The 11383-nt window shown below is 48.5% G+C and overlaps 1 protein-coding gene across 1 annotated transcript; it reads right to left on the bottom strand.

The window, feature by feature from the left end:
* Positions 1-2923: 2923 nt before the first annotated feature.
* On the bottom strand, positions 2924-10969 carry LOC122370052. Its single transcript, XM_043345310.1, has 10 exons — positions 10766-10969; positions 10048-10128; positions 9534-9680; positions 8865-8986; positions 7862-8134; positions 6840-7189; positions 6536-6714; positions 5575-5831; positions 4728-4881; positions 2924-4109 (listed from the first exon to the last, which is right to left on the bottom strand). The coding sequence occupies exons 1-10, from the start codon at positions 10862-10864 to the stop codon at positions 3297-3299; spliced, it is 2475 nt and encodes an 824-aa protein (XP_043201245.1). The 5' UTR covers positions 10865-10969; the 3' UTR covers positions 2924-3296.
* Between the last annotated feature and the right edge of the window lie 414 nt (positions 10970-11383).

Genomic DNA, 11383 nt, shown 5'->3' with positions numbered 1-11383 from the left:
GCCCCCCCCCCCCCTGCTGCTCACCGACTTTATCGCACGCATAACACTTATCCAGGGCCCAGTTTCACCAAGTGCGGTAAACTGAATTTGGGGTAAAATACCAAGCTACCCCACTACGTAACTACAAAAATACTACCCCAAACATTGAGTTTACTAACTTGGTGACATTAAGCACTTAGTCCAATCTCACAAAGTACGGTAAACTCAATTTTGGGGCAGTATTTTTGTAGTAACGTAGTGGGGTAGTTTGGTATTTTACCCCAAATTGAGTTTGCCGCACTTAAAGGGACTATCCCACCTTTAACATGGGGTTTGAGTTGAGATAGCCAAGTTTGCGGCGAGGTTCAGAAACCACTATCTATCTAGGTTGCAACCCCCGCGGCCTCTTGGTGTTGAAGAAATTCGTTCCCTTCATTTGAAAATGGGCCTTGCGCAAGGCCCTATCTTCAACATGGAGCGACCGTTAGTGTGACGTCACCTCGTTTAGTCATTCTGATTTAAATGGGTTTGTTCGTTGAAAAATCGCTTAAAACTTGGTCTGAACTTTGTTGTGGTGCCTACAGAGTAAAAAGAATCAGCTTTATGACAGTAATGTGGCCTGGGGAAGGAGGTAATTTTGGGCTGTGACGTCACATATTTGAAAGTTTGTGTTTGTAATATGGGAAGCCTAAGATGTTTAATGAAAAATAAATGGCAGAACCGTGTTCCTGGTCATCTAATCTATAAAGTCGGGCACAATTTAACTGGTTTTAACAACATTTTAGAAGGTGGGATAGTTCCTTTAAAGGGACCCTCCCACCTTCAAAAAAGTTTATGAATTGGCATCAAAGTGATGTCGCTCGGTTCAGAAAGAGCGAAAACGAATATCTACCAAATTTCACCGAAAAATATTCACCGGTTTTCAAGATAGTAGACTTTTACTTTTGTTTACTTTTTTGGGATCTCCGCTCTTTCTAGCGACTTTATTTTAGAAGTGCGGCGTTTGCGGCAGATGTTGCGCGCAAATAGCATATACCACCGCGTACTACAAAACGTTTAAGTCATACATTTAAAAATCGTCAGATATCTGCGCTGACGTCACACATTCAGAGGGGTATTCCTAAGCATTAGCCCCTCTGAATCAAAATGCTGCAATTTTGAAATTCAATATTTCCGATTTAAGGCATTTCTCGATGTTGTGAGTGCCGAAACCGGTAATTGTGAGCCAGGGACCCCATTTTGGCTATCTCAACTCAAATCTAATGTTAAGGTGGGAGGGTCCCTTTAATGAAACTGGGCCCTGGACACTTCGATCGAAGACAAATGGGTGGTTCTAAGATGGTTCGGGCTGGGGTCACACTCAAACTGCGGCTCTTGTCTAGACCTGGTCAGTGGTCAACTCAGCAATGCCACCAAAATGTTCCTGCATTTAGATTTATCTCTCCTGAAACGAAACCGCCTCTGCACGCTCCAGAACCTCTTTTTAAATGTCAGGTGTCCTGATTTTTCCTGAGAGAGTTAAAGGTAGTGTGCCAGCTTTCTTGGACCGTATGGAGTTAATGGCCCAGATAAGGAGAACCGGATTTTTAGAACTTATCCATACCTTCAAAACTCATGGAAACGTCTTAAATTCTTCAAATTTTGAGTACCCCAGTGCGAAATTCGCCCCGACGTGTTGTCGGTCGTACCCCAACCACATTTCACACCACTATGAACAATAAATGCACACACTGAAATCGCTATTACCGATATGCTCATCCAATCAAGTTTCGATAAACCCGTTCATCATCAGCTCCTGCGGTTTCGAACACGCCTGTTAGGTGGTGCGGTAGACCACGCCCAAAGCCAGGGCCCCGGTAACGTGAGGTAGCCGAGTCAGGGCAGCGTGCGCTGACCCAAGCCGGAGCCGCGCGTCCTCCCGGTGTCATGTGATAGCCCGGGGCTGCCCGCGGGGATGCCTCACGTTACCGGGGCCCTGGCTTTGGGCGCGGCTTCTGCGGTGCGGTAGTGGTGCGTCGGGCTGCGCGCTCTGACTTCGGCCAAGAAAAATGCGTCAGCTGATCATTGTCATTTCTGCCACTTGCGTCAAGTTGCGTGTGGTGAAATGGGGTCATAACTTATAAGACGGCTTTTTCATATCAATTATTTTACATAAAATCATATTTCAAACCATAAATAATGTTCGACAGCCAAATAAAAGAAACAATACCAATACGGGCTTATGTACAGTTTAAGGCTCGACATTGTGTTGTCTACGATTAGACAGCTGATAACTCATTCCCGTACGTCGTATGGTCGTAACACTATAATGACCTTTGCTTATTGTCACAAGTGCGCCGCATTCGCGATTGTTGCCCGACGCCTGTTTGCAGGGCGTATTTTGAATTCACCATAGGGCTCAGCCACTCCTAGCGGAAAATTCTGGGGAATTCTCCCCCTGGCGACAAATGTGGGGAAATGAGCATAAATGTGTAAGTCCCTAGAAACTAATTCTTCCCAAGAAGTCCCCCACTACATTAGTGATGCAAGTTTGACTGGGGTATATTAGAGATGCAAATTACATGAAAAGATGTTATATTTTATGTTAAGATTGAGAAACCGTGCTTATAGTGGAAGGTATGTTAATGATGCAAACATATTAGCGAACTGGGAGTGGTCACTGGTCACCTGCTAATTTTGCGTCATTCCGCTAACGCTAGTTGAGCCAGTTATTGCTTGAAGCGTCATAACTTCGGTATAACTATACATCATTATTTGTTGGCTATTAACTGAGATCTGATTTCTTTATCTTTTAAAGAAGACTTAATATAAGAGAGATGGTAGCATCGTCTTGGTGTCATATCTGATCAAAGCGGCCATCCTCCAATGTCCCAACTTACCCCGCGGCGGGGGGTCAGTTGGGCCAAGGCCTAAGGCAAGTTGGTACACTAGGAAAAACAGTTTATCTAAACACATTTTTATTCATGTTTCACATGAACAATCATCGCTAATCCATGCGGGCATTAACGACAAAACACAAACGTTTGCAGTACTCCTGCGGCAAACAAAAAGGCACACACAACGACACTAGAAGAGAATATTTTCACAGCAAGAAAATCACTTTTGGTACCTGAAACACATTTGTAGCGATTATTAACAGCACTTACCTCAGCACGCGCCGACACCACGTTGACAAACAGACGGCGTTACTGTTCATGTACAAAATAAGTTTGAACGCCAACTGTCGAGAAGTATTGGAAATATCCCTTCCGTCCCAACTTACCCCCCCCCCCCCTGGCACCAACTTGCCCCGGTCACCCCCACTTCACCTCTATCACTCAGCGCCCCAGGGGGCGGTTCTGGTCAACACAGGTGGCCAGGCTGTGGGGCGCCGCCGACCGCCTGGCGGAGGCTGCCACGTAGCCGTGCTCCCCGGAGCGCGCGGAGCGGCACGGCCGTCCAGCGGGCCAGCGAGCGCGCCCCCGCACGTTGGTGCTGGTGCGACGGGCAGTGCTGGTCGGCTGGACCGGAATCTGGGTGGCGTTCCGCCGGCAGCCCTGCGCGCCTCCAAACTGGTGCAGAGCGGACTGGCGGCCAGCAGTGGGCAGCTGGCCCCACCTCTGCTGAAAGGCAGCGGCAGCCCTCTCCCAGGTGTCGTCCTGGACGACTGCCTCGCACATGAAGGCTGCCCACTCCTGGATGAACGCCACGGTTTGGCGTGTCCGGTCATCTGAGCGTCGCTGCTCAGCTCCACTGACAGCCGCCGCCGCAGCGGCGGGGTCCTCGAAGTCCATTGCGTCGTCGTCGTACTCCTCGGGACTCGGCGACGGCTGGGGCTGCGCGACTCCGGGGGCGCTGGCGGGCGTGGGGACAGGAGGTGACGAGGTGGACGGCTCGGCGACCAGAGGGTCGAACCAGTTGCCTGGCAGCTGCTGGCTGGTCCCCATGGCGATGTCCATCAAGGCCCTCCGCGTCTCCTTTGTCGCCGTCGCCTCCGGCACAGCGCCAGTCTGCTGCCGCACGGCTCGGAGGTGTTTGCAGCCGCCAGTCCGCCGGTTCATCCTGCAGGTGCAGGCGCCGACGTTCAGGTCCACCAGGTAGGTGATGCCGACCGACGTCAGCGACTTCACCTGATAGGTGAACTCCGTCACCTGTGGGAGGGGCAACACATAAAATCCTGTAAAATTCGTATGTACAGTCTGTCTTAAAAGTACCGCGCAAAGTGACGGTGGATCCATCAAGCCTTACTGAAGAAAGGCCTGCTTTACTTTGAAAGTCACCGAACCAATTGACCTGGGGAATGGACGAGAATATCAATTGCTTTGATGACTCAAATTGAGCAGGCCCTTCCTCGGTCAGGCTTGATGGATCCACCGTTGCTTTTTCGCGGACTTTTAAGACAGACTGTACAACATAAACTGACGGACGGTTACTTGTACGAAAATCCGAACCTGTTCATTCGCCCCAGTACTGTCAGCTTGGCCTTTTAAAACAGACCCCCAAAGGGAAAAAAGAAGAAACAAGAAAAAACGCGAAACGAGTCACGAGATGTGGCACACAGCGCCAACACCACGCGGCCCTACAGTGGCACAGCGGTACAGTGACAGACTCTTGTGTGTGAATGCACAGCAATGTGGTTTATTGGTGCTTAGGGGTGCGCCGATTGCATTGGTCACTTTGCACAGCCATGTGGCAGTACGGGTGGGACCAGCATTGGAAAACGAGCTGTCTTATGTGACCTCAATCAGTTCTCGTGTCATGCAAAATACCTGCGTCACAGTGCCCGTTTCTTGGCTGGTGCCGCCGCGGACCGGTGCCGCCCGCTGCCGGCCGTTGGCCACGTCGCACGCCCTCCTGGCGTAGTGCTTGCTGAGCTGGACCGTGACGAAATCAAACAGCTGCAGCAGGTTGAACGCCCGAGTCCTGGAAAAACAGCGCGTGTCAAGCGAATATTTCAACAATTTCTTTGCAGCTATAATTAACGGTAGACTGCCATCGTATGGACACAATAAGGCTTTCAGAAGAGCAGCCAAAAGCACAACTAACAATTTCACAACCTACCCGAAATGCGAAAGTTTGTTTTTCTTCCACATGTAGGGTTAACAGAAATGTAAAACCGTGATATTCACAAGTTAATCCGTGTTAATCCATGAAAGTCACAAGTTAGTAATTAACGTCTTTGACGAAGGGATGTATGGTCCAATTCCGTTTCGGGGGCTTCAGGCTCTGAACTTTGGCAGACACTGGGGAGAATTGCACAGTCCTAGGGATTTTGATGGTGTTTTCGAGAACATTTTACCGGCTAACTCTCAGCCCTCCGACCTATATTGAAAGGAAAACTACTCCCCTGCTTTGGCTTTTTTTCCAATTATTTGTCTTTATTAATTGGAATTTGTCTGTAACTGCAACTTTGACATTTCTTCAACATTTGCCACTTTTGGGCAACCTTACAACTTGAAATATTTTAAAATAGTAATGAATCTATCGCAATACCTCCGGTCACCGAAACAGTTTTACAATCAACTTTAGTTAAAAGACAGGTTTGTCTATGAACGCCAGGTTAACTGTTTTATTTATTGAACCGCAATTAGGTGAAACATATGAATAAAGACTGACCTGTAGAGGACAGAGTCTTTGAGGACTCTGAAGGCGGACTCTACGATGTTGTTCGTGTTGTGTCCCCGGGTGGGGACATCCGTGCGGAGACACAGCGCCCACTCTTGACGGCGGGCAGCGAAACCCTGCAGGTACTGGTCCAGCAGTGGGTAGCGCTCGCCCCACTCGGTAGCCACCAGCTCCATCGTCGTCGCTATCTCCGCCTCATTGTTGGCGTACACGAGCTGTTTGGCTAGTGCCATGATAGCCTGCCTGTGCTGGAAGAAAATGCACAATTTAACTGGTATCCGAGTGTGGGAGGCGGGAGGGGTGAAGGGTGAAGGGTGAAGGTAAATGTAAATATAGGGGGTGTTTGAGATGAAATTAATCAAACTCATTTACGTTCTTTTACAGCTTTTAGACCAGTATCACTGCATGTCTATTCCTGACTGCCAGCCTATGCCTGTCTAGTCTATGCCTGACTGCCTGCCTATGCCTGCCTCTGCCCAGCTGTCTGCCTGCCTCTCTCTCTCTCTCTCTCTCTCTCTCTCTCTCTCTCTCTCTCTCTCTCTCTCTCTCTCTCTCTCTCTCTCTCTCTCTCTCTCTCTCTCTCTCTCTCTCTCTCTCTCTCTCTCTCTCTCTCTCTCTCTCTCTCTCTCTCTCTCTCTCTCTCTCTCTCTCTCTCTCTCTCTCTCTCTCTCTCTCTCTCTCTCTCTCTCTCTCTCTCTCTCTCTCTCTCTCTCTCTCTCTTTCTCTCTCTTCTCTCTCTCTCTCTCTCTCTCTCTCTCTCTCTCTCTCTCTCTCTCTCTCTCTCTCTCTCTCTCTCTCTCTCTCTCTCCCTCCCTCTCTCTATGTCTCTGTCTCTTTCTCTGCCTCCCTCTCTCTCCCTCTCTCTCTCTCTCTCTCTCTCTCTCTGTGTTTCTCAAAAAGGGGTAATTAGACAAAAATGAACGGAAATTCATTCCCAGTAGAAACTACTCACTTGCTTGTCGATGCCATGTTTGCCGTTGTGAAGCCATCGCCAGACGGCCTGCAGCACGTGAAACGTGCACAGCAGGAGCCGCGCCTCAGGCCACACCGCCGACAGCGCGTTCCGCTCGGCCTGACAGTCGTCCGTCATGAAGCACAGAGGGCCGCGCCTTCCACGCCCGCCAAAGGCGCCTGTCAAAGAAGCATTCTCGGTCAAACACGATATTGGATTTTATACACCAATGCACAACTGACTGGACAATTCAGAGTTTAGCCGCCAGATATGGGAATTCATGGCAAATGTAGGTATATCGTACCGTCTGGTAAAATCCCGACGAGCAGCCGGAAGGCTTTGTCCACCACGGCCTCGGTCTCCGAGGTGGAGACGATGACACCGAGAGGCAGACCACCGGCCGGGCTCCAGCACATCAGCAGGAAGACGCGCTGGCCGTGCCGGTCCATCCCTCCTGAGGCGTCGACGAAGACCACCTCTCCCGCGTCGGGGAGCGTGTGGACGCGCTCCATCAGCGGCGTCACCGCCGCGATCACCGTCTCGCCGTCCTCGACTGAGACCGCCGTGCGGACGTCCTTCATGTGGCGGATGAGGTCCATGGTCTCCTCCTGGGTCGAGGCTGGGTAACGCTCCCGACAGTGCTTGTAGTACAGGCTGAAAACACATTGCATTGTCAATTGACTTCCAGCTGCAAGTGGTGGTCAGTTTCATTTTGTGATAAAATACCGATTGCATAACAGTGTACTTATGGTTAAGCTTCAGCTGTCCCACTTGTTCCTGATTCGTCCTAATCAAAATATAGCTTACCCCTCAGCGCATTGAATTACACAAATCCAAGGTGAAAATAATGTTAACCTGCGCTGGGCCGGAAGGGGGGCGTCTAGACGCCATTCCCCTTCAGGTTTTTCACGAAAAGCAGGAAAACGGAAATGACCCTGACACATAGGCGTACGTAATATGATTATCGATAGCTTTTACTAAACCAGAGTGCATTTATCGCAGCGTAAAATGTTGCGAGTTTTTAGCACAACACAATTCATAGATAACAGTAGAACTGGATGTGACACGAAAACAGGCAGATTGCAATAGGGGACCCAAAAATTGTCCATGGCCAGATCAGTCTCGGATCGCAACCACATATCCCAGACATGCGGCCTTCTTTTCTGAGTAGCCCTATCATCTCTGCTCCGTGTAACGATCAATTGCATCTCATATATGAGAATCATGTGTAACTTTATAGGGAAAGTCTTATTATTTCAGATACTGTCCCTACAGACTTGCTAACTTGTGGCAGTGTGGCTTTGCATCAAGCTGTTAAAAACTTACTAGTAGACGGCCATCCGATCTGGGACAATGGCTCGGTCTGCGGCCACCGACGGGTAGGCGCTCCCATGCTCCTCCTGAAGCTGTAGTTTCAGGGTCTCCAGCGCCGTGGAGGGCGAGTGGTGGTGCTGGAACAGCTCCATCAGCCGGGCCTTCGTCAGCTCAGAGACGCGTCGATGTCTCAGAGCGGCAGCGTTGTCCACGGCGTGGTTGTGGGGCTTCTTGTTACATGTCACCCGTAGCTCGTAAGCCGCGCATGGGTCTGTAGACCTATTCCTGGAAAGGGAGGATTCGTCAACAAATATAAAAAACACGAGACGATGGTGTTATTCAGAAGAAATTCCGCTCCTTCCACGCACTTTTATAGGGTACCAGCAAGAAACCTTTTGAGGCAAGGAACGAGCGAGGTGAAATGTTTCGGATTATCACCGTTTTTAGTTTTCTGAGCCAAGATTGGCACAACTAAGAAAGATAGCGACTTGAAATCTTTTCGGCAGCGAACTCCTTCATCAAATATGTAGTTTTTTTTTCAATTGCGGTTGATCGTTTGATCAACTAAGGCGTTTGTAAAAAGCAGGGCTGCGGAGTCGGAGTCGGAGTCGGTCGGAGTCAACAGTTTTGGTCGGAGTCGGAGTCGATCTTTTTTCTTGGCCAGAGTCGATAAGATTTTACCGACTCCGGCCATGTAGTCCGAAAATCGCCTTTCATCAAGTGAAATTGTTGTCTGGTGAAAGCAAAATGGCAATTATCCCGATGATCCAAAGTGGTCAGACAACAAAATCGACCTACGATTTTGATCAGCCTTTTCTTTTCTCCCGAAGTTCACGTCTCTGCACTGGTTCGGTGAACCAAAGGACCAAATAAATGCTTTCCAGAACTAATAGGTCGGAGTCGGAGTCAGAGTCGATTTTGTGAGGCCGGAGTCGGAGTCGGAGTTGGCTAAAGTTGGGTCGACTCCGCAGCCCTGGTAAAAGGTGCCAATGACAAAAGACGGTGAGAAACTTGCCGTTTTGGAATGTTGGCGACAGTCACTTTCAGGCGCAGGGGGCACCCGGTGTCCTTGGCGGATTGGTTTTTCCTCGGACGACTCGGCTTTTCTGGGACGTCGTGGTGACAACGAAGCCTGGCCTGAAAAAAAAAAATTGACAACATTAACAAAAGTGATGAAATCAATTGCCACTCATTAGTCCGTCATTTAAATGAGGATGAAAGTTTCTCGATTTAAAAACGTTACCTTTTTAACTGACCCTGATCATGGTGTTTCATTAACCCGCACCTTCCTGCGATATAAAAGAGTAAAAGTTACTGGGTGCAGTGGCGCACCCAGGGAGGAGTCAGGGGGACAAAGGGGTCAGCTGACCCTCCCGAAATCTAGCGGGCCCGCTGGTAGGTGCCCGTCCAGTCCTCCGAGACACCCGGTATGACGGCTGGATGACTGGTCCTCAGTACGCGGCATCAAGCTGGGGATTCATGCAGCGAGCCCAGGCCGCCGGGCCCTCTGTCAGTAGACCCCGACAGGCTTTCATACGGCGGGTCTTTGCTGAACCCTCAGGAGGCTCTGCACCAGCAGAATTTTCCATTGGCGGGCCCAGGTCGAGTGCTCGGGCAAAAGTACCCCCCTGCCGAGCTTTACACGGCGAGCCCAAACTGGTATTTCATAAACTAAAGCTCTCACCCAGTACACCACCCTTTGGCCATTCGACATGGAGTCGTACGTCGTCAGGGTGATGTTGGCGGCCTCTTGGTACAGCTGAATCCACTGCAGGGCCGATTCCTTTGACGCCGGACATCGGTAGGCCACAGTGGTGCCCTCCATCAACTCCTGAAACGAAATAATGCAAGGTCTCACTGGGGTATTCTTGTCTGGGACCAATGCACGATCGTATTACCGTAATAGTCAGCTATAATGCAGATGACAAATACTTAGTGACAAGACGCGTTATATTCAAATACAGATCACCGCACACACCACTCATACCAATAATATTGTCATTCACAATTGATAAAACTTTGTTACCGAAGCCTGTGGGGAAAGTTGATAGTTCCATTTTAAAAATGGAAGTTTTCATTCATGAAATGATTGCAACATGGCTCAAACCAATTACATATAATATGTGTTACTGCAAATTGAAATTGCCATCATCGGCAATTGCTATTGCTTTAAGCAAATTGCTATATTTGATGCTCACCGGTTCCAGGTCAGGAATCATATCAAGCTTCTCGCACAAGATGTACTTGGCATCAGCCTTCCAGATTACTTGGAAGTGATCCTGTTGGAAGAAGGAATGTTCCATAAAGTTAGTGGCGGACTTGTACCTATTCAATATTTAATATCAATATAGTAACAATGGTTACACGACTCATAATCTTCACTTACAGCATTTCTTAAAAATTACCTATGTAAAGATTATAATTCTGCTGGTGATACCTATAGCCATGTGGGTAAATGTCAAGTTTAAGTCCTAAGCAGATTTCATGGATAATTTTTTCATATTCTTACATTATTTGGCCGGTACACATGGAGGTCCCCGCTTCAAAATTAGTTAATTTTGAATTTAGTGTTTCCGACCATTATTTGACATCCTGAATCCAAAAATGATACTTATATGTCTCGTAACTAAAAGAAAAACATAATCAAACCTGAACTAACCTTACCTTTTCACCTATAACCTACCAATCTACTACCTACAAACCTACAATGCAACCTAAAACTTACAGCCTAACGTAACCTAAAACATAATTTTTTTGCTGTTACAGATTTGTATCAACAGCGTCACAGTTATAGTTAGGACCTAAACTTGACATATACCTGTATTTCTTGCGCCCTAACCCACAACAACAGCAACAACAACTGTATTTCTTGCAAAGAACATGCACCTAAAATGGAAATACTTATTAATCACCAACCTTTTCCAGCATCTTGAAGCATATATAGGCCTCCGCAATAAACGAGCAAACATGAGACACGAAAAAGGCGCTTTGGATTAAAAGGCGCGCCAGTGGCATCGGAAGAGCTGCCAGATCGGCTGAAATCCCTAGCGCGATTTCGCTTTTTTCCAAGGTGCCTAGAATTCCTCTAGGAATGGCTGAGCCCTATGGTGAATTCAAAATACGCGTTTGCAGGTGAGCCCACTACAGTTGTTATACATATCTAAAAACCGATAAACTTTTAGGCGAAAAAGGCACTATTCCAGGCCCATTTTTGATTTTTTTTTGCGATATTAGGTAAAAACAGAAGCTTCTTATCCTAGGAAAAATAAAATGGGAAATCTTTCAAAGGTGGCACACTACCTTTAACCCTCGCCGGACCTATTGGTTTTCTACATACGCGCCGGCCGAGGGGGGGGGGGGGCGGGTACGACCCCCCCCTCGCCGTTTCGCCCCTGGTGGAGCTAGCGCGTCGCGGAAAAAAACGAGCGTGTGCGCCGTTACGAGACGCAGAGATTGGTATCCGATTTTAAGGTCCTAGGTCAACCGGTGACCTCTGAGGTCAGGTCAAGTGCCCCAAGGTACGGTTCAGTTTTT

The sequence above is a fragment of the Amphibalanus amphitrite genome, unplaced genomic scaffold (genome assembly GCF_019059575.1).
Source record: "Amphibalanus amphitrite isolate SeventyFive unplaced genomic scaffold, NRLGWU_Aamphi_draft 001093F_arrow, whole genome shotgun sequence".
NCBI classification, from domain to species: Eukaryota; Metazoa; Arthropoda; class Thecostraca; order Balanomorpha; family Balanidae; genus Amphibalanus; species Amphibalanus amphitrite.
This window is presented reverse-complemented; position numbering and strand designations above follow the sequence as displayed.

Excerpts from the sequence above, each read along its gene's own strand:
- LOC122370052 (XM_043345310.1), bottom strand. The coding sequence starts at position 10,864 with ATGCCACTGGCGCGCCTTTTAATCCAAAGCGCCTTTTTCGTGTCTCAT. Across the intron at positions 10,129-10,765 it reads GCTTCAAGATGCTGGAAAAG|GATCACTTCCAAGTAATCTG; the intron begins GTTGGTGATTAA and ends TTCTTCCAACAG. Across the intron at positions 4,882-5,574 it reads AAAGACTCTGTCCTCTACAG|GACTCGGGCGTTCAACCTGC; the intron begins GTCAGTCTTTAT and ends CTGTTTTTCCAG.